The 23,312-nt window shown below is 39.3% G+C and overlaps 1 protein-coding gene across 1 annotated transcript in view; it reads left to right on the top strand.

Moving 5' to 3' along the window:
• LOC122548006 (interferon-induced helicase C domain-containing protein 1-like) overlaps positions 1-23,312 on the top strand; it is a 45,372-nt gene that overhangs the window by 3,830 nt on the left and 18,230 nt on the right. Inside the window, exons 2-3 of the mRNA XM_043686559.1 lie at positions 13,307-13,484; positions 18,816-19,046. Of these exons, the coding sequence (XP_043542494.1) occupies positions 13,307-13,484; positions 18,816-19,046 (409 nt within the window). The remainder of the gene's footprint in view (positions 1-13,306; positions 13,485-18,815; positions 19,047-23,312) is intronic.

Genomic DNA, 23,312 nt, shown 5'->3' with positions numbered 1-23,312 from the left:
GAGTGAATATAGGAAGTTAGGCACAAGGTTCAAAAGCAGGACCTTAAGGGTAGTATTCTCTGGATTATGAGTGGCGCAATGTGCTCGTGAGAGCAGCAGAGGAGAATGAGTGGTGAGCAGATGGTGCAGGGAACATGAATTCAGATTTTCAGATCATTAGAATCTCTTTCGGAATAGAAGCGACCTGTACAAGAGGGATGAGTTTCGCCCAAAATGGAGGAGATCAATATCCTGGAGGGGAGATTTGCTTGTGCTACTCAGAAGCCTTTAAACTAGTAGGGACAGGGAAGGTGGGGGGATCCTAAAGCAATAGGGAGAAAAGAGCGAGGTTGAGGATAGTTCAGAAGATAAAGGGAGTAAGTTAAGTAGACAGGGCAGGCAAGAGCACAGCAAAGATTCCGGTATAACTAAATAATTAAACTGCATTTATTTCAATGCAAGAGGCCTTACCGGTAAGGCAGATGAACTTAAGGCACGAATGGAAACATGAGACGGGTCATCATAGCTATTACAGAAATGTGGTTGAGGGAGGGACAGGATGGACAGATCAATGTTCCAGTGTATAGATGCATTAGGAAGGATAGAGACGGAAGAAAGAGAGGAGTAGGAGGGGTGTTTTTGTTTAGGGAAAACAGGATTGCTCTATTTAGAGAGGATATTTCTGGGGGATCATCCAGAGAAGCTGTGTGGGTTGAACTGAGAAATAAAAAGGGGATGATCACTTTTGATAGGATTGTACTGCAGATGCCCCAGTAGTTAGCAAGAAACTGTATGTGCAGTATGTAGGCAGATCTCAAACATCCCAAAGAATAATCCCCTATTCGTGGATTTTAACTTTTCACATGTAGACTGGACCTTCCATAGTGTTTAGGTTTTGTATAAAAGTTAAAGTTCTAAATTCGAGCAAGGTCAATTTTGATGGTATTAAACAGAAACATTCAAAAGTTGTTTGGGGTGAGCTGTTTGTAGATAAAGGGACGACTCGCAAGTAGGAGGATGTCAAAAGTGAGATAACGAGTTCAGAGACAATATGTTCCTGTTAGAGTGAAAGGCAAGACTGGTAGGAACAAGAAACACTGGATGACTAGGGGTATTGAGGCACTGCTCAAGACAAAGAAGGAGGCATATGTCAAGAATAGACAGCCGAGATCAAGCGAATCCTTTGAAGAGTATAGGGAGAGCAGGAGCATATTTAAGAGGAGAATCAGGAATGCAAAGAGGGGAAATGAGGTAGCCAAGGCAGATAAGCTTAAGGAGAATCAAAAGAGATTCCACAAGTGCATTAAGAGCAAAATAGCAACTACGGAATAGGAGCTCTTAAAAAATCAGCAAGGTCATCTATGTGTGGAACCAGAAGAGATGAGTGAGATACTGAACAAATACTTTGTGTCAGTATTTACTGTGGAGAAAGACATGGAGGCTAGGGAACTTGGGGAAATAAATACTGATGTCTTGAAAACAGTCCTTTTACAGAATAGAAAGTGCTGGAAATCTTAAAACACATAAAGGTAGATAAATCCCTGTAACCTGATCAGTGTATTCCAGGACATTGTGGGAAGTTAAGGAAGAAATTGCAGAGTCCTTAGCAGAAATATTTGTATCATTGACAGCCATGGGTGAGGTGCCAGAAGACTGGAGGATGACTGAAGTTGTGTCTTTATTTAAGAAAGGCTGTAAGGAAAAGCCAGGGAACTATAGATTGGTCAATCTGAAGTCAGTGGTGGGTAGGTTGTTGGAGGGAATTCATAGAGACAGGACTTAACACCTTTTGGAGAGACAAGGATTGATTAGGGATAACCAGCATGGCTTTGTGCATGAAAAATCGTGTCTCATAGACTTGATTGAGTTTTTGAGGATGTGACCAAGAAGACAGATGAGGGAACGTTGTCTACATGGACTTTAGCAAGGCCTTCAACAAGGTTCTGCATGGTAGACTGATTAGTAAAGTTAGATCAGATGGGATTCAGGGAGAGCTAGCCAATTGGATGCAAAATTGGCTTGACGGTAGGAGTTACAAATTGGTGGTAGAGTGTTGTTTTTTGGCCTAGAGGACTGTGACCAGGGATGTTCCGTAGGGATTGATGCAGGCTCCTCTGTTGCTTGCCATTTATATAAACAATTTGGATGAGAATATAGGAAGCATGGTTAATAAATTTGTGGATGACACCAAAATTGGTGGTGTAAAGGACAGTGAAGAAGGTGATCTAAGAGTAAAATGGGATTTTGTTCAGTTGGGCCAATGAGCCAAGGAATGGCCGATGAAGTTTAATTTAGATAAGTTCAAGGTATTGCATTTTGGTAAGAGAAACCAGGGCAGGACTTAAACAATGAATAGTAGAGCCCTGAGATGTGTTGTTGTTGAGAGAGACCTACGGTTTCAGGGACATAGTTCTTTGAAAGTGGTGCCACTGATGGACAGGCTGGTGAAAAAGTCATTTGGCACGCTTCTCATGTGTGAAGAAGCATGTCACTGCTTCACAAATTGATCAGAGCATTGAGTATAGGAGTCAGGATGTCATGTTACGGCTATACAAGACATTGGTTAGGCCACATTTAGAGTACTGCGTAGAGTTCTAGTTGCCCTGCTATAGGAAGGATATTATTAAACTGGAAAGGGAGCAGAAAAGATTTACAAGGATGTTACCAGCACTGGAGGGTTTGAGTTATAAGGAGAGTGTTATTAGGCTGGAACATTTTTCCTTGGAGTGCAGAAGGTTGGGGATGACCTTTTAGAAGTTTATAAAATCATTAGTAGCATAGATAAAGCGAATTGGACAGATTAGGGAATTCAAAGCTAGAGCGCATAGATTTAAGATGAGAGGGGAAAGATTTGAAAGGAATCTGAGGGGCAACATTTTCACATAGAGTGGTGCGTATGTGGAACGAGCTGCCAGAAGAAGTGGTAGAGGCAGGTACAATTGCAACATTCTAAAGACATTTGGCAGGTACATGAATAGAAAATGTTTAGAGGGATATGGGTCAAATGCAGGCAATTGAGACTAGTTTATTTTGGGAAATCTTGTTGGCATGGACGAATTGGACTGAAGGGTCTGTTTCCCTGCTGTGATTATGATTCTATATTGCAGACATGTGCCCGAGATGGTGGACAGCCTTTGGGAATTCAGGAGGTGAGTTATTCACTGAATAATTCCCAGCTGCTGATGTTCTTTTGTAGCCAGAGTATTAGATAGCTGGTCCAGTTAGGTTTCATGTCACCAATTGATGGTGGTAGATTCATCAATGGTAATGTCATTGAACATTAAGCAAGGGTGGCTAGATTCTGACTTGTGGGAGATGGTTATTGTGAAGCACGTTTGATGTGCAAATGTTGTTAGCCATTTATCAGCTCAAGTATTTCATGCTCGCCCCTCATAGCAGTTGAGAAGATAGTGGTCATACGCATCATTGAACGGCTGCAATCCATGGCTGGTCGGCACACATCAGTAGTATTTATTGGAAACAGTTACCAAAGTTTTGACCTAGCGGCAATGGAAGAGTACAGTTCAAGTCAGGATGTTGTGTAATTTGGACGATATATTTTTCATATAGTGGTGTGCTCAGCTGCTGCTGACTATGTTTTTCTAGAAAGTCGGAGCCAGGAATTTGGAAGATGCTGACAAAGATATCTTTGCAGGTGCTACAGTGCATCTTACAGTCAGTACACAGTGCTGATACTATCTGCCACTGGTGGAAGGTGACTGTTTAAAGTGATGCGTAGGTGGTCAATTAAGCAGCTTGTTTTGAGCTGATTGTGTCATACTTCTTTGACCTTGGTGGAGCTGTAACTCATCCAAGCAAGTGGGGCAGAGTAAGTATTCTATTGCTTTCCTGATCTAATGCCTTGTAGATATTGAACAGTTATGGGAGATAAGGAGCTGAATTACTCAATGCAGAATACTAGTCTCTGACCAGCTGTTATAGCTGCAGTATTTATGTGGCTAGTCCAGTTAATTTTTATGTCAATGGTAACCCTCAGGATGTTGATGCTGAGAGTTTTCTCCAATGATAATTCCATTGAATGTCAAGTTTATATGGTTTGATTCTCTTATGAGAATGTCATTGCCTTGACCTTATGTGAGATGTATTTTATTTATCACTTATTAGCTCAAGCCTGAATGTTGTTCTAGGTTTTTCTTCAATTTCTGTGGAACTATAAATGGAAATAAAGTATTGTAATCATCAAAAAACATCCCTAGTTCTGAAACTTAAAGGATAAGGGATCTGTGGAATTCTCATTCTCAGAGATCACTGGAGACAGACTCATTGAATATCTTCAAGGTAGAGGTTTATATATCTTTGACTAATAAGGGGCTTAAACAGTATTAGTTTAGGCAGTAAAGTAGAGTTAAGGCCAAAATCAGAACAACCATGATCTTATCGAATGGTGCAATAGCCATTGGACTGCACCAACTATTTATTGTTGTCATTGAATGCTCCTTGTCCTTTTCCATGGCCAATTTAAACCTCATGGTCCTGTAACTGTTATCAGTAAATATTCCCTCACTAATGCTAGGAAGGTCTAGTTGATACAACTCATTCCCCAGAAACAGAAATACCAAGGCCTCTTAGTCTCATTCATAGAAACATGCAGCACAGAAAATTCTCCTGATGGAAATTCTGAACCTTCCTATAATTTCCACAAGGGACCAAATGATCTGTTCCTGCTCCAAATTTGAATGTACATCTGTTCAAATGCACTGCTGAGTGTATTCTATTGGCTTCCAATGAGGAATGATACAAAGGGACAAATTTGCAAGGAAGTTATAGAAAGATTCAGAATTTCTATCAGGAGAATTTTCTGCACTGCATGCTTCAATGAATGACAGTAAGAGGCCTTGGTATTTCTGGTTCTGGAGACTGACTTGTATCCACTGAATTCAGTGTCAGTGAGGGAACATTTAGTGACAACAGTTACATTAGCATGAGCTTTAAATTGGCCATGGAAAAGGACAAGGAGCATTCAAAGACAACAATAATTAGTTGGAGAGGTCCAATTTCAATGGTTTAAGAAGGGATCTGACCAAATAAATTGGAATTAAAGATTGTCAGGCAAAACTGTAATAGTACAATGGTCTCCCTTCAAAGAGAAGACAGTTTGGTGTAGCCATCAGGCAAACAAACTGAGCACTCCCTGGACAACGAAAGCGATAATACCAGAAAAGGGTGGGTAATAAAATTGAGAACCATGTGGAATTTAAAAGGTCAGAGGGTAAGTAAATATCCAACATAGTGGAATAAAAGGTAAGAATTAGAAGAGACTGGTAACTGCTTTAAAAAGGAATCCAAAAGTTTTACTTACCATCTGAACAATAAAAGAGCAGTAAAAGAAAGTGTGGAGCCATGTAGGCACCAAAAAACAACTGACACATAGAAGCAGTGGACATAGCTGAGGTTCTAAATATGAACTTTGCATCTCTCTTTACCAGTCAAGAAGATGCTGCCCATGTCATAATGAAAGAAGAAGTCGTTAAAATACATGATAGTAGGTGGACTAAAAATTGATAAAGAGAAGAAATTGGTCTCAGTACGAGGAGTCCAGAGGCAGGGGAATTCTGGAAAGTTACCCCGTTTGGGTCTGGGGTAGAAAAGGTGTTACTATCCTCAAGGTCAACCTTTCTACAAAGTTTGTTCACATAGGTGCCCTTCCACTCACAACCCCCCCCCCCCCCCCAACCCATTTACCTCTTTCCCCACCTCCCAACAAGCATCTCCAGTAAGAACCTCCTACATTCACACTGTGCGAACCTCCCCTTTTATGTGCCTCACTCTGCACATATCTGGAATAGGATTCCAGGCCGCCGGCTTGTAGTCACAGCTCTTGCCAATGTTGTCACTGATGTTGCTCGGACAACAAAACTGTCAGTAAATTTGAAGAGCTGACAATGCAGAGAGGAAATAAAATGTGAAAAACAAACAGCGTTACTTGGAAAACGAAGGTACTGATTGTACTACAGTTCCATTTTCTGGGATACAAGCCAAGTCAAATCAGTATGTGTCATTCACGTTTTCCTGATTTTTCATTTTGGGAGATGCCTGAAGTATGACTTTCAGCCAAATATTGTGCAGATGTCCTGTTTAATACTCCTCGGTGTGTTCAATGGCTGCCAGACCACTGTGCTCTGTGGAGATACATTCCCCACTGTCTCTTCAGGTGACATTGCTAGGAAACCCCACCATCCAGGAAATCGATTGTGATTAATTAAGGAAGTTCAGCAGTGAGTTTTAAGAGAAGAAATAGAGAGCAGTATTGAATGATTATTTGAGACCGGGGGAATATTTAGCAAGGAATACAGTGTTCTCCAGGAGTCACTATTTGAGGATCTATGGGAATACTAATGATAGTGATCAAAAAGAGATAGACAGGCTGGTGAAAAGGATGTAAGATGTAATAAATCCGAAATCATGTTCTTCCTTCCTGGTTTCTATTGTGTTAATGTTGCTGCTTTGCTCTGTTTCTGCTCTTTTGTTTCTATCTATCTTTTTCCTGCTCTTTTTTTTGAGCCTTCTACATTTGCTTCTTTCACTGTCTTCTTACCTTTTTGGAGGGAATTGGGAGATGTGTAAGGAAGCCACAGTTCCTGCAGTCTGTATTTTGAGTGGGATATAGGAGCAATGTATTGTCACCAGCATCTCCAGCCCACCCAGACATGCACTTTCCCTCACAGTTTCACTTCCATTATCTTTATCATTTCACGTTAGTTGATGAGGGCAACAGATGAAGTGGGACAATTTAATATAAGCATTGACGGACCTCCTCTTTCATATGTATCATAAATTTACCAGAGCCACAAAGCATAAATAACACAAAAGTAGCCACAGTTAGCCTCTACCATGAATAAAACATGTAGCCGCTGTGCTCACACCATGAATAACTCATACATTCCCACAGCACACGCATCAAAATGAAATACATATGTGAGCACAGTGCACCCCTCATGATGAATAAACCATTAACTGCAGTACAGCTCTTTACCATGAATAACATACATTGGACTATGACGATCCATTCATTTCTTGACCTTGATGTGCACTCAAGATTGCAAGCCACTTCATAAGTTGCATTTTAGCATTCTTTACCCACAGAGCAGTATGGTTAGGGCTGGTATCATTCACTGTGGTCACCAAGGAAATTTTCACTTTGACCTCACCTTGCCAATTCTAGATCTGGTTAGAAGATCCTGTAGGAATTCAAGAAGAGCTTTTTTACTTGGAGTGCTGAAAAGGTGGAATTCACATTGGCACATTGGATAGTTTAATGTATGGAGAAGCTAGAGAGAACATCATAGGAGGATGAGCGAATAGGTAGAAAAGAAGTAATAAGGTAAAAACAATGACTGCAGATGCTGGAAACCAGATTCTGGATTAGTGGTGCTGGAAGAGCACAGCAGTTCAGGCAGCATCCAAGGAGCTTTGAGCTTTTGCCCAAAATGTCGATTTCGAAGCTCCTTGGATGCTGCCTGAACTACTGTGCTCTTCCAGCACCATTAATTCAGAAAAGAAGTAATGTTAGGGAAGGCTTGCATGGAATATAAATATCGACATAGACTAGCGCAGCCAAATGGAAATCTGGTGCTCGAAATCTAAGTAAAACTATTACTGATTCATCAATTTATGTAACTGTGACAGTCTAAACCAATAAGTGATGGCAATGTAATGCAAATAGTAATGGCACTGGACTAGCAAGTCAATTAAACCCAGATTAATACTCTGGGAGATGAGTTCAAATTCCACTATGGTAACTGGTCGAATTTAAATTCAAAAAGTAAATCTGGAATTGAAAACTAATCTCACAGTGACCATAATGTTGTCATCAATTATTGCAAAGCCACTTTTGGTTCGCACTATCTTTCTGAAGGGAAACATCTGGACTGGTCTAAATGTGAGTTCACATCCACAACAATGACTCTTAACTTTCCTTTGAAATGACTTAGAAGGCAAGTAGGTGTCAAATACTGGTCTCACTAGTGATATTTCCATCTCATGAAAACATAAAGAAATCTCTGGGTTGATTCCTGCAAGTACAGCTTGCCATTGATTGTACATATGTAGCAATCCAAGAACACTGAATGAAACTGGAGGCTTTATCAACATATGATTTATTCTATCAATGTAGAGCTGGTAAGAAAGGGTCATGCATTTGTGCAGCAGATTCCTTCAGAACTGTTGTGGTGTTTTTATACAGCAGCAGAAAGAAAGGCTTGTATTTTCCAAAGTATCATTGATGACCACAGGACAGCCCAAAGTGCTTTGCAGTCTCTGAAGTACTTTTGTGAAGTTCAGTCAATATTTGAAGTGTGACCATTAGTCTGATTTTCATACTACAAGCTCCTGCAAACAATCTATGTGATAATGAGCAGAAAATCTGCTTTTAATGATATTGACTGAGGGGTAAACATTGGCCAGCACAACAAGGAGAACTCCTCTGCTCTGAAATAAAATCAGAAAGTGTTGGAGAAAGTCAGCAAATCTGGCAGCATCTGTGGAGAGAGTTCTAGAGTACTTAGGTCCACATGACTTCAGAATAGTGTCATGGATTATTTTACATCGACCTTAGCAGGGCATCAGTTTAGCATTTTATCTAAACGAGATCCCAAAACAAAAGTTACAAGTATGAGATTGGTACATCTTCTATGCTTTGACACATGGTTCTTATATCAAAATGCACTCACGATGAACGTTAACCAAATAAAGCTTTTGGAATAGCCTTCCTAGGTTTTCTTCAAATAGTTTTGAAACATGTAACGACCTAAAATCTGCTGACGACTAAGGAAAATCTCAATTAAATAGACTGGAATTTTGAAAATTAAGTACAATGCACGTAATCAGGCTGCACTTCCTAAAATCATTTTCTGGAGTCACAACTAACATCACCAAAAAGAAAGGCTGAGACCTTCAAATAAAAATGTTAGTGCAAGCATTCCAAAGGCTACAAAAGAAAATTAAATGTATACTTCAATTTGATAGTTTTGCTGTAATATGGTAATATTATAGCATAAATTTCTGTGATGGAATAAATATCTTGTGGATCAAATATTTTCAATGTGTTTGAGTGATCGCAGGAAAAGATAGTACAGTGTCACCAAGTGGTCAAGTTCTGCAATTACATCAGGACTCATAATTATTAGTTTTCATTATGAATTCGGACATACTGATATACTTAGAAGGGAAACATCTTGACAAAATGTGATAGTTGGAAGTAGGAAGTGGACACAGACATGAAGAGCCTAGCGATCCAGTCCGCAGTGACTGAGAGCAATGTATCTCATGGAATGTTACAGTCTTCACCTCATTAGTTTTGCAACCAGGATGTTTTCTCAAAGAATCATGCTGCTGAAGAGGCAGAAATGTTCACCATTGCCAGAACCTTCTTGCATATATGTTGAAGATGTCATATTCAAACTTAGTTGCACACCACTTCAATTGTGACAAGCCAACAAGTGGCACTCACACCGTCCTGCAGGATTTTTATCATCGAGAAGAAAAGAAAGTTCCTGCTTCAGGAGAGTGAACTGGAGGTGCTGGTGATTGGAGAGGGCAGTCCAATACCTGCAGATTACCATCGAAGGTCGTGCCATCACACCAACCAGCCTCGGCCCAAATGACCATTTGGACCAGTACGATGCCCTGGGTGAAGCAGAATGTCAAGCAGTGCAGAAATCTGCAAGGGTGTGTGCAACAGTCTTCTTTATGCCACCTCACAATTTCAGGGCCACTTCTGGCACTGCACACCTCTCACCCAGACACATGGACTACTACCATCATTATTACATGAATAGTGTTGATTCAGTGGCTCTCACCTCCCTCATCTTCCCAAACTACTAAGCCTTCCTTTCCTTTTTGCTTCTTTACCTCACTTACTGGTGACAACTCATCACCTCGACTTCTCCAGTATCATCACTAACTGCTCTTCAATCCACATACGTTGTACTTGGTCCAACTCTTTCACTGCAGGAAATGTTGGCCTACAACCAGGTCAAGAAGGGGAGGCCTCAATATCCAACCAACCCAGTAAGAACCATTTTCCAATGCTGTACTGTTCTCCCATTACGAGCAGTGCAAATTCATTTTCAGTCTGCACAGCCTTAATCCCCCTTAAACAGCTGCTTCCTTTTCTTCTTTCACTGAGGCACTGGCAACACACATCCAATCCCCACCCAGAAGAGACCAATATCAGAGATTCTTAACTCCACCTCCACCTTGGCGAAGGAAGACACTGAACTCTTACAGGATGCACAGGCAAGGCTTTCACCTACACTTCTACTAGCTCAGAGACCTTTACCTCTGTATCTAGAATAGACTTGTGAACAAAACTCTGGGGAGCACACCACTAACATGGTCAAGGAAGAAAAACCCCAGATCTTTGACATATGTATGACTGCCAGAGATTAGGCACCAGCTCGTGCCATGGTCTTAGGCATTAATGACGTTGTCAAAATGCACAGACAGGCACAGGAGCAACAGATGGGTTTGCCAGAAGTTTGTCATGGATGAAGGATGGAGGAGTCTATCATTGAAAACCAGGTCCAGCACACTCAGTGTCTGCAGGTTATGCGCAGAGGTCTGCACTCTATCACTGTAGTCATGGACACTCAGCCTCAATGGCAAATTGAGAGGGTGACCACGGATCTTTATCTCACTCCAGGTCCAGCTTCTTTTCAGGGAGACAGGGTGGTGCCAGCAGGCACTCATATAGAGGAACTGCCACACACAGGATCGCCCTTCTCGGGACACTGCAGGGGCACCCAGCCCCTGCTTTTGCCACAAAGATCCCCATTTGTAATTGATACAAACTGCAGACCTAAAATCTTTCAAGACAGCTGTGACCTTGACATCGACCAGGAAGAGTTTGCTTGCCACCCTATCCCTCTGAGTTCAGTTCCTACTCCTCAAAAAACTCCTCGGTAATGATAAGCCAAGAGATCCTTATCCAGCAACTACACTGTCTTTTAGACAATTGGAGAGAAAGACAGCGAGGCATCTTGATTTTTGTTCTCATCATTGCCCTCTGCCTCCTTGGTAGATCATCATCAGCTGCTGCACCCTCTGGTGGCTGTACAGGGGACAGCTGTTCCTGTTGATGCTGTTGTAATTACTATCGCCTCCTCCATTATCATGCAAGCTGCACCAAGGTCACAAAGACTCAAGCCACAGCATTTTTCATGTCAGAAGCATGAGCAGCTAATCTGTGTTGAATGTTAGAAAGATAACACAATTTTATTGAAGGATCTCCTGAGCCCTCACATCTATCACAATGAAGCTTACCCAGTGTGGCATGGAAGCTTTGAAAGGAGCTAATAATAATGGCTCAGTAAGGAGCTCTGAGGTGTGTCATTCTTATCCAAACATGCAATAAGCAACCAATATGGGGGAGTAAAATTCTATAGGTAAGCCACCACAATTATCCAACCCTCCAAGGAAAGGCTCTATTCTGCATCACAGACCATGCTGTTACATACTTACATACTTACAGCTCAGTGTACAAATGTGGCAGCTGCTAAATATCTATGGAATATGATTGTGAAATGAAAACCACAAGAACTGCTTTAACTGCCTTCGTCTGACTACATTTGCTTCACTGACATGACAAGGAAGCAATTAGTGCATAAAATATAATAGTGATGATTGTTTGGCCATAAGTCTTATTGAGAATTCTTGGACTATGTCCGAGAGTGCCCTACCAGTGAAGTGCAGATTGAAGCCAGATGGATGCAATTGCAGAATCAGTGAAGTCCCAATTACTGCATTTACATCTAGCAGGACCTCACGTTCCTTAAAAAAAGACAATAACTTACTCTACCCCCTTTGCCCGTTGTGTCAGCAATTTTGTATCGGCAATTGCACATTTGGCATTCCGACAAACATGGTGAGGTTCAAACTTTATATCCAAGTCAGTGACTTGCAAGCCTTCTGTGACACATGAACTTTCCCCATTCTGCATGCTTCCCTTGTGTTGTTGTCACTGTGGCCTCTATGACTTTTCAGCCTCCCCCATTTCTGTTGAACCCCTTAATTGACTGTGATTATACCCTCTAGCTCTCTGTAGAGACCTGCCATCTCGTCATGAATTACTCCCTTTGATTTTCATTTTCTTGGACCACATGAAGTGTTGTGTGAAAACTACTGGTATGTGCTGCTGATGTGCCATTGTTATAGCACAGAGCTGCACAGCAAAATGGCCACTCCCTTGACTGCTCACTGTTTCTCAGCATAATGAATTGTCTGCCACTCACCCTGCGCTATAAAGCAATGCCAGCCACAGAAGCTGGCAGCCTGCATCATAGAATAGAAGACCCTGTTTGTTGAAAAAAAAAGCAATGCAAGCGTCAAAGACTGATATCCTGTAACTAAACACAAACACTTCTGTATGCTAAAAAGAAATGTGAAGTAGGTAGATGCTGACAGCCTCCCACTAACAGAAAAGTGAGTAGGAAAGCTAAGAAAACAAGCTAAGAGCCATAACATCCACCCTGATGCAGATATATGAAAAGCATGTGTGTTTCTCAATACAAAGAAACCTGGAAATAGCATGCAACTCATAGTTGTACCTGAGGTCCAAATTAAAGTGTTGAAGGGTTGAAGTAGTGTGTGAATTGGTGCAACAGCAAGCATGGTGATGGAGTGAGGTTCATGGTTTACCACTTCCAACTTGTGTGGACAAAAGTTCAAGGTGGATGGTGACCTGGGACATTGTTCAGAAGATGGAGTTGGTTAATGTCATGACTGCCTTTAGTGAGCTACAGCCAGTAGGTACCTACTCTGATTTACATGTCATGGAATGAAGAGAGAAGAAGACAACTCGAAGATAAGTTGGTACTTTAATGAGATTCAAATACATGATAACAAGGCCATCATCACACCACGGCACAATCTTGAAGTTGCCATTTTAAGCTTGAGAGAAAACTAGTACGTTTGTTTTCTCTGTTGTGATTCTGGTTATTTCATTTTACCAAATTTTTCCATCCTTTATGCGATTGCTCGTGCCACACCAAGGAGGAGATATTCTGTCCAATAATTATGCAGTTGGCTTGGTTCAGTTGATTCAAACGTTTTCTAGGAATTTGACCATGTGATCCTTGTTGGTTTGTCAGCATAGTGTCAGATGAGACCTGTTTTCTTAAATGCCTTTGGACATGACATTAAATTTTACCTCACCTGCTTTAGGAAAATGATAAAGATTCAGTGGTATGATTCATGCTATTAGCAATCATTCAATTAATATCACCAAAGAATCTGAATAAAAAATGTAAATGTAAACTGATATATACTGTGACAACCTTTTTAATTCTAATCTAAACTTGTCTTTCAGATTATGAGTGAAACTAAACAAAATGGAAACAGAGCAGGAGCCCGGAAATTATTGAGTAGATTAATTATGAAACCTCCTGGTTGGTTCTCCACATTTTTGGGGATACTACACAAGACTGAACATGGGGATCTTGCAAACTTATTAGCTGGCAATGATAATAGCTTATCTGAAACAGAAGGTAAGTTCTGAACTGTTAATGTTGATGCTAATGTTTCTGAATTTAAAGGTGCTTCGATGTCCAGTATTGTCTTAAACATGAGACAAATAATAGCTGACTACATTTTTACAAATGTTAAGTCAGTGCTGAGAGTTGTTATACAAAGTCATGGATTTGCATAGACAAATAACTTACAGATTTTAGATAGGTAAGTGAAGATCACTATGATAATCCATTTCGTTGGGAAAATAAGAAGTAGGTTAAATACATTTCAATGAACAATATCAGAAAACAAACTTATACTCTTGTAATAAATCTCTGCCAGTCATCAAATAAAACAGCAATTTTAAAAACTCTCAAGTTGTGAAGAAGAGTTATTTTGAACTTGAAATATTAACTTGGTCTCTCTCTTCACAGAATCTGCCAGAGCTACTAAGTTTCTCTGGCATCCTGTATGTTTGTAATAAATAAAACTGCTTGAACAGACACAGTATTAATATATTTTCAATTTGTCACAGTAAAACTACAGACATTTATAATACAGAAAGACGCTGTTAGAAACATGGCATATTTTATTTAATTTATTCTTTCATTAAATGTGGGCTTCAATAGCAGGATATTGCCAATCCCTAAGTACCCTTAAGCAGACTGGTTTGCTGGGCCATTTCAGAGGGCAGTTAAGAATAAGCCATTTTGCTGTGGGCTGGGAGATAAGGATGGCACATTTACTTTCCTGTATGAGGTAGGATTTTCTAATAATCAATGTTATTTGCAAAGTTAACCATCACTGAGACCAAGTTCATAGTCCAGATTAATGAAGTGAATTCAAATTCTAGCATCTATCAAGGTAGGATTTCAAGCTGTGGTCCTAGAACATTAGCCTAATCCTTTGAAATTCCACATTAGCATCATCTCACTATTAGCTCTGTTTTGATTTTTTGCTTAAAAGCAATTTGAAACTATCCTGATTGGCTTGATTTCCTTCATTGGATTGAATTTAATGGTGATGATAGGTATGGCCTAATAGGTGCAATACCTGATGTACTCCATTGCCTCTAGTCCATAGATCTTATAGATGTCTCAAAAAGAACTTTAGAAAGGGTATGTGGTATAAAAGTGAAACATCATGAACACCTTCACCCCATCGGTGATGGGTGGCCATAATACCCCATTGGCCTAAACAACTCTTCCAATTTTGAATACAGCTCTATCATCACCTGTCTGGTCAGATGCAGGTTTCAGAGTGAACGGTGCTCTGAAGTTCCATGAAGTTAAACCTCTGCACTTAAACCTTTCAGATGGCTATTGTGTTCTGTGACTATTATTCTACATTTGTAGTCCAATACACCCTCCTATTCATATCACCTTGTACCATAATGAGGCTGGTCCTTCTCTCATTGTTGCCCCTACAATCAATGTGACTGAACTGATCTATCACTTTCCCTCTCATTTAAGCACTCTGGTCCTCAGTGGAAGGGTCGAATACAGGATGTAAAGACAGCGTAGAGAATACCAGCCTTCTTGCGAGACACTGGTTCAATATGATTTCAAACGATGCAGCCTCCCCATCCCAACTTTCCATTCCTTTGTTGAACCTAGCCTCAGCCTACATGTGGGCAATGCAGTTATCCTTAATGATGGCCACTTCCCACCTCCACTCATCCGTTTATGTACTGACATTTCCTGTTATCAAGTGTAGCCCTGATTGTTGTGATGACAGATCAGAACCCCTAAGTACTTATGAGTATGTTGAATTTTTAATTGCAACATTACTTTTTGAACAAAAGGAAATGTAGCCAAACAGCAACTGTGGCTGTAGATTTACTGACCGTCTTGAGGGAGAGATCCTGGAATGTCACACATGGTGAGGTGTCTGGGAAGCTTCAAGCAGATGGACTTCAAAGAGAGAAATGCACAAAAACTAAATTGTAATATCCTGGGAATTATTTCAAATTGTGAACGTGATGGGGAGAAATGTCAGGGTCAGAGGCATGTTTTGTAAATCTTATAGAGGTTAGGAAATAGTGAGGGGTATAGACAGAGTTATTTGTAGCTGTCTTTCCCCTCGGATGGGGGACTTAAAGACCAGGAGGCACACTATTAAGGTGAGAGGAGATAGATTTTAAAAAAGAAATGAAGGGCACATTTTTTACCACAGAGGGTTGTTAATGTGTGGAATGAATTTCCTGAGGAAGTGGTGGATGTGAGTACAATTACAATGTTTAAAAGACATTTGGATAAGTACATGAATAGGAAAGGTTTGGAGGGATATGGGTCAGGAGGAGGCAGGTGTATAGCTTGGGATTATTGTTGTCTTGGATCAAAGGGTCTGCTTCCGTTGGTGTAGGACTCTATCAGCATAGTGGCTGAGAGATTAGCATTGCTGCCTCACAGGACCAGGGACCCAGGTTCGATTTCAGCCTCAGGTGACTGCCTACGTGGAGTTCGCACATTCTCCCCGTGTCTGCGTGGCTTTCCTCCAGGTGGTCCAGTTTCCTCTCACAGTCCAAAGATATGCAGGTTAGGTGAATTGGCCATGCTAAATTGTCCGTAATGTTCAGAGATGTGTAGGGTTGGTGCATTAGTCAGAGGAAATGTAGAGTAATAGGGTCAGGGGATGAGTCTTTGGAGGGTTGATGTGGACTTGTTGGGCCAAATGGCCTGTTTCCACACTGTAGGGATTTTATGACTTTTGTTTATGCAAGAAAACTGGGTTAAATGACTCCTTTTAAAATAAAAACTCATTTGATCTATGAGAAAGGCATATACAATTTGTAAATCAACCTCATTGCAACCAGTTGAGGATGAAGTGGGGTGGGGATGTTGTTGAAGGTGAGTGAAGAAAAGCAATCAGTTCATTCCTCACAAGGACTTTAGAATTAGGAGTAAGCTGCACGGAACTGTAACAAATTGGTGAACCTTTCCTGGGACCTGGTCATAATACTGGCACTCCAGGGAACCCTGCTGTCCTATTCATTCCTAATCCTACTGCACGACACCACTGCAAAATTTGATATCTGTTATTGGTGTTTTCCTGGTTCAGATTTGAAATCGGGGCTGAGAGGTTCCCTATTCCTGCTCTGCTATTTCAATGTCTTCTCACTGCTCTGTTCACCCAACCTGCAATAACATACTGATCATTTCAGGTTAAAGTGAAAGCAGTAATTTGGGATAGTTTTTTTTCTTGCTGTAGAAATTGCTTCAGATTCCCTCAAGAGTGTGAGTCTATTCATCCAAAACAAGCCATGAGTTGATCTATTGAACTTTAGTCTCATTAATCTGTCCAGTGTATTTCATTTTCTAAGTCTGGAATAATTGGTAAAACTCAACTAAAAGTGGAGCCAACAGACAGAACACAAGAAGTTCAACACTGCATTTTTTTACAATACCAAATGTAAAGCAAGCCACCATAAGTGATTGTTGAAAACATGCATATTTACTTTTGATTAGCTGCTGATTGTGTCAATTGAGGTTCAACCATTTGATGGAAGATTGACTTCTTTCTCTACAATTGGCAGTTGTAAATTTGCTGCTAGCTTAAATAACACTGATAACTAGGAGTTTCCATTTGCTGTTGCTGATTGTGGGTGGAAGATGAACAATGTCAATTTTTATTGTAATTTTTGAATAACAGGTACAATATTTCTAATCTGATGTGATAATTAGTCTTTTAAAATATTGATTAAAATACTGTAGAGAATTCATAAATTGTATCCATTCACTTACACTAATTTATTTTGCAAATGAGAATTTTGGGACTGTCTACACATTTTCTTGATACATCCAGTAAAAAGAGTAAGTGATCTAAAGAAGTTTTGAATAGCGATTAGTAGGATTATTGTAAAACAGTTATTGCAAAATATAATACATCTTTAGAAAACTGTAAAAATATTTTTTATTATATACAACTTACTGATTTTATTACAAAATTTGAAATACTCTGGAGTATTTCTTTTAGTAAGCCTGATTGTTTCTGCACAAAATGTTTCCAAATTGAGGGTATGAAGCATGGATGATGCTGTCAATGCTAAACTTAATTGGTGCTGTCATTTTACTGAACACCACTGACCATTCTCAATGGAAATAGAATACTCTAAAATGAGAAAATGATGGAACAACATTTTGTTTCTATGAAGCTAAAAAGTCTCGCTTTCCAAATGCCAGAGGTCCTTTTCTTTCTTAAAAATAATAAATTTTGTAACCTACAGTATAATGACTTAATCATGGTGAATGTTTCATCTGTCAGAAAAAAACATGTTTCTGAGGTGAAAGTAAGATGTAGACATGTTCTTATTGAATGTTGGTGTATTTAAACGATAAAAGCAAAAAGCCACAATAAATTATAGGGCACTTTCTTCTTTTCATAGATGAAGTTGTAAGGTCATGGACTTTAAGGTACTCGATTTGGTAATATTTAGTTCTGATCTTTTCTAAAGTATGTGGTAGTAAATGTTTCCATTCTGCAATTGCAACTGTCTTTGAGTTAACCCTTTTTACACATGACATTGTGCATGTATTACACTACTTTGAAAAGCAGTTGAAATGGCTACGTTCTGATTCTTATCAATTTTCAATTCTTGATAACAGTGAAGCATTGTTCCACTTAAATATTGCACTAATGATTGCCACAAAGCTTTTTGTCCTCCTGATACACTCAATTCAATCTTGCTGAAGTAGTCAGCTGGTACAATGAGAAAGGCATGTGTTATGTTCGTTCTGGGTACAGGAAACCTCTGGGTTGTGAACTGGTTCTGTTCTTGAGTTCATTCACAAGTCTGTTTCTACTTAAGTCTGAGTACAATGCAGGACAATATAAAATAGCTGCTCATGATTACAGGAAATGTTTGTATGTCAGATCTTTAAAATTATACCCTGTATGAGATCATGGTCATAGGTGTAGGATTCGTAAGTCAGATGTCTGTAAATTGGAGACAATTTGATACAAATAGTGGACAATTCAGAAGATATTTTATTTCGATCACAAGCAATGAACAATGGTTTTTTTTTCATAAGGTAATGTTGGAGAACTTACTGCCCTTGGGTAGGAGCTGTGGGAACTTTAATGTGCACCTGAACAAGGAGATGGGATATCTACATAACTTCTCATTCAGAGAATTCACTTTCAGTGACAGTGCTGTTGAATTGCTGCAGGAATGTTTGTCTAATTTCCATGCTCATGTCCTGCTTTCCTTGAACCCTCAACCTTTGATGGTCGTGCTAACAATTAATCTATATAAACTTTTAAATGATGTGATGCTCATTGCAGAATTAATTAAAATTGGGTGAAAATAATAAAAATGGATATTAAATAAAACTAGAATACATTATTAAATGAGTGCTTTTGTTCTGCAGAACCAGCAGAAGAAAGTAAAAATGTAGCAGATGAACAATTATCAACTGAAGAGCAGAATAATATGGATAATGCTAAACCAGACAAGATAGCTGTTGAAAAAAATGAGCAGCCACCAGAGGACTTGTATAGTTGCCCTATTATAGAAGAAGAAAACAATGAAAACAGCAAGAACAGTGATGAAAACAGCATTCTATCTGGGATTTCTGTTTTGGATCTGTCTCGGAATGCAGGTAAAAATTGTGTATCTTAGTGGCTTGATTAGATTCAGGATGTGGATGAGATAAAAAGTACTGAAGATGTTTTTCTGTATATGGGATGTACCTGTATATTTGCTCCATTACCACTTCACCCTTTCTTCCCATTGAAGTTATTATTCTAGACCTCCTTAGATGACTAATTATTATTATTCAAGAGATGAGGTAGGCACCAACAATGGTTACCATATTCAAGTACTGGCCAAGAGGCTCAATGATAAGTTTTTCTTTCTAGTTTCTTCTGGGTCCCAACCTGTAGCAAGACTGAAATGAATAAAGTTGAGGGTGAAACAGATCCATCGTTTCGCCTTCTATTTCAGTGTAACAAGTTGCTGTGCCACTTTAGAATTAATATATTTGCATTAATTGATCAAACTCTTTCGAAGTAAGTTTGTTAACTCCACTTGAGAATTGCTCACAAATGAAAAATGAAAATGCTGATACCACTCACTATATCAGGAAGAGAATTGGAAAGATGAATTTTAGATACTCTAGAACTGGTGAATTGGAGTTGAGGGAGGTGTTGAATTTTAAACCTGGACCCAAACACCTCTCCAACACAATCTGCTCTACCCAGCAGAATTTTCTCGATCTTGGGAAACCTGGAAGTGAAGAGAGGCTAGGACTCTTTGAGGAGAAAGTCCGGTGTCTTTGCTTGTCAACCAGAAGGAGCAGGGGGCATTAACTTCTGACCCTGCAACTCCCTCCTCCATTAAAACCCTCCCCCCATAAAAAGACATCAGGAGACTGGGATCAGATCCACTTCCCAACATGAAGCTATCCCTAATGGGCTGTCTTCTGACAGTTGAACCTCTCAAGGAGAAAGACCACACACAGTGGAGGTAAAACTCCATAACACAGAAGTCTGAGTTTCCCATCCAAAACTGCCCCCTACCCAATCCCTGTGTAAGTGGATCCTAGCAATTTTGAGCTTGAGTTATCATTTCAGATCAATGAACTTTTAGCAAAGAGATAGTCATCATGTAAAATTTATTTCCTTTATGATTTTCTTTGTATTATTTGTTAGTTTTATACCATGTCAATAATGTTACAATGACTAGACCATTGTCAGGTATGGCAGAAATTTCCCATTATGTGACAGTGGCATTTTGAAGCTCTTGTGAATGGGAATATTTTTCTAACTTCTCAGATAAATAACAACAGCAGAGAAAATGTAGTTAAGTATTCAGTTGTTGAGATATTTTCAAATAATTTTCTTCGAAGTCATTCCTTGCAGATTTGTAGTACAGTGGAACTATGATACTACATTGTCTTCATAAGCATGGAGCAAAAGGTGATCTATTAATTTATATTTTTTGAAATCCCTTGTGTTGTTGTAGCCCTCAGACTTGTAACATTTAATGACAGAAGTTTTTACCTGCCGCAACAAAATGTCAAAGCTGTTGTGAATTTCAGAATGTCTTTTTACTTTTGAAAGAAATAGATGCCTTGAGACATTCAAAAGCACATTATATCTAATGAAATAACTTTGAATTGTAGTTCACTTTTGTAGTGTGGGATCAATTTATGGGCAGTAAGGTTCAGAGAGAGCAACAAAATGACAATTGCCTTTTAGTAATATTACCTGGAGTTTAACTGTTGACTTTATTCTTTTATTTTTCACCTAAAAGGACAATTGTGGAGGTGGTTTAACATTTCATCTGACCGTGTTGCATTCAGTAACTCATGATTTTCAGTCAGCACATTTATCTGCATTGGCATTTGAACCCACCAAACCTCTGACTGAGAAGTGATAATGTTACCTTTTCCATGCTGAATCTGCAACCTGAATGAGTGTTTCATTGTAACATTTCTCAAAGTAATTACCTTAGATCTCCACCTCTGCCACTTGCTTCCCTCTCTCCACAACATTTCAACATATATTAACTCCAATGTTAGTACTTAAAGTTGAACTAAATGTAGGTGAGTTTTGTAGGCCTGCACAAAACACAAACTTTTATGTTGGTTCTACTGGATTGTTTATAAATGTAAGAAAAGGGTACACAATTTAATATTTTTCAATGCTGGGCTTTCAACAAAAATTCTTAGCTTTTCTCACACACCCATGGTTAGATACAGGCAGTGCAAAAACAACCTGTCTCATCCCTTGTCCCCACTATTATCAATTTCTTTTACTTTCTCCGGGGCTGCACGCTGCTCCTTTTCTCTCCCTCTCTTTCATATTCTTTTCTGCCTTTGTTTTGTTCTTGCCCTCCACTATCATTTTTTTCTCTCATGTCCTGGGTTTTCTCTCCTCCCTTGCTTGTTGTTATCTCTCAATTTTAATAAAATCTTTAGCTTTCATGATCTGTTTTATCACCCAGTATTACCTTCTGACTTCAACAATATTCAAACTGCCGTCTATGGAATACCATGAGATAGTTGCAGCAAACCTGTGACAATTACCATGTAGGAAACCATTGAAAAAGACTGAGTGGTATAAAATTAGAGGAAAGTATAATTCCACATCTGTAGAAACACAGAATATTATCTGTTGCTTGTATGAAGCCTGCATTTTATTTACTCTATTATTAAGTTAGTAGGTGGCCTTCTTTACTGCCAGTTTGTCCCATTTCACTTACAAGCCAACTCAGCAGGGAGACAGCTAATGGCTCAGCAAGTTTATAAAGTCTCTTGCTTGTTAAGTCAGCAGAGTAGCCACACAGCTTAGGAAGATTCCACATTTGAATCCAAGCATCAAGGATCCCCAGTAAAAGACAAGGAAACCAGGAAGAGTTCTTGCTTCTGAAAGCTCACCTGTGACCTCTGTTAAACAGAATGCATGTCAGAAAGGACAAATTCAGGGTGGGCTCTAATGCCAGTCCTTGATGTTGAGAATCCCACATTTCAATTGAATGAGGAACCAGAAAGCATGGAGTGCCATTGCAACCACACTGCACCAACGGACCAAAAGAGAAGGGAGGAACAAATCAAGAAAAGTGGAACTTATAAACGATCAGCTAATTGGTTTACAAACCACTCCCAATTTTACATTAATCACAGGGGCAGTATTACAACAGTTTCCATTTAAAAACAGTCATTGTATAAAAATAATTATTATTCCGACAGTTTGTCTATCTGCATTAACAAATATATTATTAAATATATACAGATATATTAATTACCATCACAGAATTGTCAGTTATACCATCCAGGCTTTTATAAAAGTGTCACACTTGTAAATTCACAGCAAATAATATCATTTGGAATTTTAATAAGTACATTATCATGACATAAATCTGTAAGTCTGGAATTATTTGTGACAAGTTACTTGCATAAGCAAATAATTAACTTGTAATTATATTCAATAACCACAATTTTATTTTCATTATGAATTTAATGGCTCAAATAAGTTCTTCAGATGATATTTGAAAAGACATTTTTCTCTCACCATTCATTTCATACTTCAGTACATGTTTGCTACATTTGAATGATCCTCCTGCATAGACAGTATTAATTGGTGGTTGCAAGTTTTTTTGCCTGACTTCAGTTTATTGAACTTCAAAACTCATTTATCAAGCTCCCCTTAAATTTACCTACGGAATAAAACTATTTTTTTTCCTGGTAAACCTTTATCAGATTGCTTCTGACTGTGAATGCTAGTTGTAAAATATAAAGTATTAGCTATCGCTCTGTTGCAGAGTGATATATTTCTTTAAGTAAGTGTAGATGTACATATTATTAGAAGTGGAGGCTTACAGAGGAATATGAAAAAGCTGCTCCATGATAGGGCCTGTCCCACTACTGACACCCTCAAGGTTTCTGCATAGCTGTTATCTTGCCCTTTAATTAGGCTGAAGTCTTCACCCTCCCAGTGGTAGAGACCCATGGAAGGGCAGATATCTGGCTACGAAATCATCCTGCCTGGCTGTTCAGGTTTCTGTGAGAAACGTGTGGTGGGTTAGTGGCAGTTTCACAATGACGGGCGTTAGGACCACTTCCAAAAGCACTGGAATCCAGTACTTTATCTCAGTGCCAGGACGTAAACTCAGGGTCATTGCTAATTTTAGTTGTTGAGAGTTAAGGGCATATACACATGCATACGCATACACATGCTGATCACTTCTGATCTTCTGCTAAAGGAAAAGGTGGTATGGCACTGCTTCCTCTGCCGATTAGTTAATGAGTAATTTACTCTTCTTTGGATACATTTACTATCATTTGTGCCAGCCAATTAGTAAATTGTACATTAAGTAAACGACTGATAAATATAAAGTTTATTCCAAAACAGTTCCATTGGCA

Source organism: Chiloscyllium plagiosum, unplaced genomic scaffold, assembly GCF_004010195.1.
Source record: "Chiloscyllium plagiosum isolate BGI_BamShark_2017 unplaced genomic scaffold, ASM401019v2 scaf_4034, whole genome shotgun sequence".
Lineage (NCBI taxonomy): Eukaryota > Metazoa > Chordata > Chondrichthyes > Orectolobiformes > Hemiscylliidae > Chiloscyllium > Chiloscyllium plagiosum.
The sequence above is the reverse complement of the archived record's forward strand: the minus strand, read 5'-3'. Positions and strand labels throughout refer to the sequence as shown.